This window comes from Myotis lucifugus, unplaced genomic scaffold, assembly GCF_000147115.1.
Source record: "Myotis lucifugus unplaced genomic scaffold, Myoluc2.0 scaffold_46, whole genome shotgun sequence".
NCBI lineage: Eukaryota > Metazoa > Chordata > Mammalia > Chiroptera > Vespertilionidae > Myotis > Myotis lucifugus.
Window position 1 is genome coordinate 6,147,994 of NW_005871094.1, and position 3,089 is coordinate 6,151,082.

General features: G+C 52.0%; 1 protein-coding gene across 6 annotated transcripts in view; it reads left to right on the top strand.

Annotated features, from left to right (window-relative positions):
* Positions 1–3,089, top strand: part of COPG2 (coatomer protein complex subunit gamma 2) — a 197,789-nt gene that overhangs the window by 98,667 nt on the left and 96,033 nt on the right. For 3 of the 6 annotated variants that reach the window (XM_023753521.1, XM_023753522.1, XM_023753523.1), the window contains one exon: positions 2,719–3,076. The exons of 2 other annotated variants lie outside the window; for them this stretch is intronic. In XM_023753521.1, the coding sequence (XP_023609289.1) occupies positions 2,719–2,951 (233 nt within the window). In that variant the 3' untranslated portion in view covers positions 2,952–3,076. Of the gene's footprint in view, positions 1–2,718; positions 3,078–3,089 lie in introns of those variants that run through there. One more of the 6 variants, XM_023753520.1, reaches the window with a different exon arrangement.

The window sequence follows — 3,089 nt, forward strand, 5'->3', positions numbered from 1 at the left end:
TCTTCTATAGGGCCCCTTACAACTCAATGATTTTTAGCCCGGAGGGGATCATGACCCCTCATGAAAGGAATTTAGACAACTTTTTTGCGGAGGTTTTTGGGCGTATTATTTGGATTTGGTTGAGGTTGGGGTTAAAAAGCAGGGACTGCTCCCCCTTAAGAATGTAGATAGGTCAAGTGGGGGTCGGGACCACCCCACCCTAGGGGTGAAACTCACCCCCCCCCCCCCGGGAAGAATCACTGCTGTGGAAGCCCAACCTGACTCCTGGGCTGCACTCAACGCTTGGGCCTCTAGCCTTCTACTGGTTGCCATTGACACATTTTCCTGAAAGATCCCAGCGTTCGCACCATTCTCTCACTGTCCTGACACTGTCCTCCTGCAACTACCCGACTCCCTTCCAACCCCAATCTGCAAAACACCATTATTTATCTGACGCCACCACCACAATTCCAAAACACACACACACACACACACACACACACACACACACACACACCCACGCGTAAGCTACTCCTTCCTCCCTACCTTTATGACTCTGGTGCCTTGTGGAAGTACCTTTGTCCCAGGACCAGGACGTTCTCAGCTCTTGCTATTCTTCCTGTTCTCGATGCTATCCCTCTTCTCACTCCCCTGGCATGATCCTTCCCCAGAGCCCCTGTGGTCCTCTCAAGTGCTGGTGTGTTTTCCGCCAACCAGACTTTTGCCTTCCCCCTATCCTGCGGCTACTCTCCAGTGGGCTCTCTGGGTGGATTCCCTGGTCTTGCCCTCCTGTTCTTTAACCCGTCCTCATCATGCCCACCACTTGACAAGGAATCAGCCCACAATCTCCATTAAAGGAGTTGGGTATTCCCGTGCATGGAGCTTGGCTCCCTTCACCCAACCCCATCCGAAATCCCATGGATCTTAAGCCTGTCCTCTTCTCCAACCCTGGCACACCAGAAATGCCTCCAGACTCGACCCCAGATCCCACCTCGCCCTGCGTCCATGCTCCACCCTCTGCTTGACCCTCAGTGTCCCATCCTGCTTCCCCTATGACTTGCTAGTCAGATGAAGGATTGATTGGTCCTTCCATGACCTGTACTCGTCCCTTCACTTACTATCCTCCTTCCCCCATTGCCTGCTCTCTCATCCCCAAGAGGGGTCTACTGACTCCATCTGCAGTCCCGTGTTCCTTACCTTTGTGGGTCCACCATTGTAGATGGTGGTGGCTTACCTGGCCTTCTCTGTAACCTCACCTCCTCTCGCCTAGCCCTGCGCTGACAGGGTTGTCCCCAGGCTTTTCCATGGGCCACTTCTCCACACCTCATCCTGCTCTGACCTCATCCCACCAGGCCGGCATTGCACTTTGGCCTTACCCACTCTGTGATCTTCACCCTGCGTGGGCTCCTTCCCGCCCTTGAGTCACCCATGGTAGGAAAGTACCTGCCTTCTGCTAGTCGCCACCCAGCTTTCGTTCTTTACCATTCTTTGGGTGCAGTTCGATCGTCCCCTGTCCTTTCTCACTCTTCTGTGCCCTTGGAATCTGGCTCCTCTACTACACTCTTCCACAGTCCGAATGTGCTCACCTGATGTCCTACCTCTTGGGCCTGGGTTCATCATCTTTCCTGCTTTGCTTCTCTACTGCATACGTAGCAAGAAAACTGTCCTTCCTGAGCCAGGTGACATTTCTGCAGCCACCGACTGTACACCTCCTGGCTGATGCCCACGGTGCTCTGTGTGCTCCTTACCTCATTCCTCACCTTCTTCACACCCCACTGCCGTCTCCTTGGCCTTCATGTACTCTCCTGCATCTGCCCGCTTGCCTACGCCCTCTACTCACAGCCTGTGAACCTGGACTGTGATTTCCTCCAGGGACACGCAAACCTCGTTACTGGTAACCTTTCCTGTTTCCTTTGGGACCCCTTTGTTGCACATTCTTGGGGCACAGCCCTTGGGGAGCCTCGTCCTCTGATTCCCCTACCTCTTCCTCATCATCAGTCTGGGTCAGTGGTTCCCACCGTTCACAGTGGGGCAATTTGGATTTAACGGGGGCGATTTCAAACGAGTTGATAAGAGTGAATTTCTTGTATTTCTTAAGCTTCTAGGAGCTTCATATACTAGTACAGTAGAGAGAGATCTTTTGTGACATATGTATGCACTTCAGTTCTCTGTTATAGGTTTCGTTTTTATTTTTTTTGTTTTTTTTATCGTTTAAAGTCTTACAAATACTAGTACATCTGTGTCCTTTCCCCCCCCCCCATTGACCTACCCCCAGCCTCCCCTACCCCCCAGCATCTGTTATATGTTTAAAAGTTTATTTGCTATTTTTTGATATCACTTCAATTGTTATTTTTGGGCAATTTCTGGGTTATTTCTTCCTCAGTATTTCAACTGTCCTGTTGTCCTTTTATTTTTCTCTTTCATGGATGCCATCTTCTTTGGAAGCTTGTTTAGACCAAGTTAGTGGCCTTTTAGGTGTCCTCCACATGAATCGGAGTTCACTTTTTGAATAATGGGAATTATATGCCACGGGCCGGGGGAAGCATCAGGATTTTAGAGATGCTTAGGTGGGGCATGGGCAAAAAAAGGTTGGGAGCCACTGCTCTGGGTCTTTGGCCTTCAGCCCTCCCTCTTGCCCCTGTGCCTGCTAAGCCATGCCTGACACCTTGGTGCTCAGTCTCGCTCTGCACAGAGCCCTGGGTCTAGCTGTCCGCCCCTCTTCTCTCCTTCCTCTGCCAGCCATCGTCTGTCTGCCAGATCATCTCCTGTCCCAGCTGGGCCTTGCTTCTGCTCTACCGCCCTTCAGGTGCTCTCTGATCACATCAGTCCACCCTACATTTCCCTGTTGGTCACTCCTGTCTCCCTCAGCCCTCCTCCTCAAGAGGCCTCAGTTCCAGGACCAAACCTTGGTGCTCTGCTCCCTACTCACTCAAGGTGAATCCCAGGGTGCCACCCTCTGTCCTTCCAGGTGATTTCTCAGCTACATCCCTTTGCTTGCTTTGCTGTCTGCCTGGTCCAGGGTCCCTTAACCCCATTCTGACCTTCTTGAGTCTCATGCCTCCACCTCCTCATCTGCTCATGCTTCGCCTCTCTGCCCAGCTCTCCTCTCT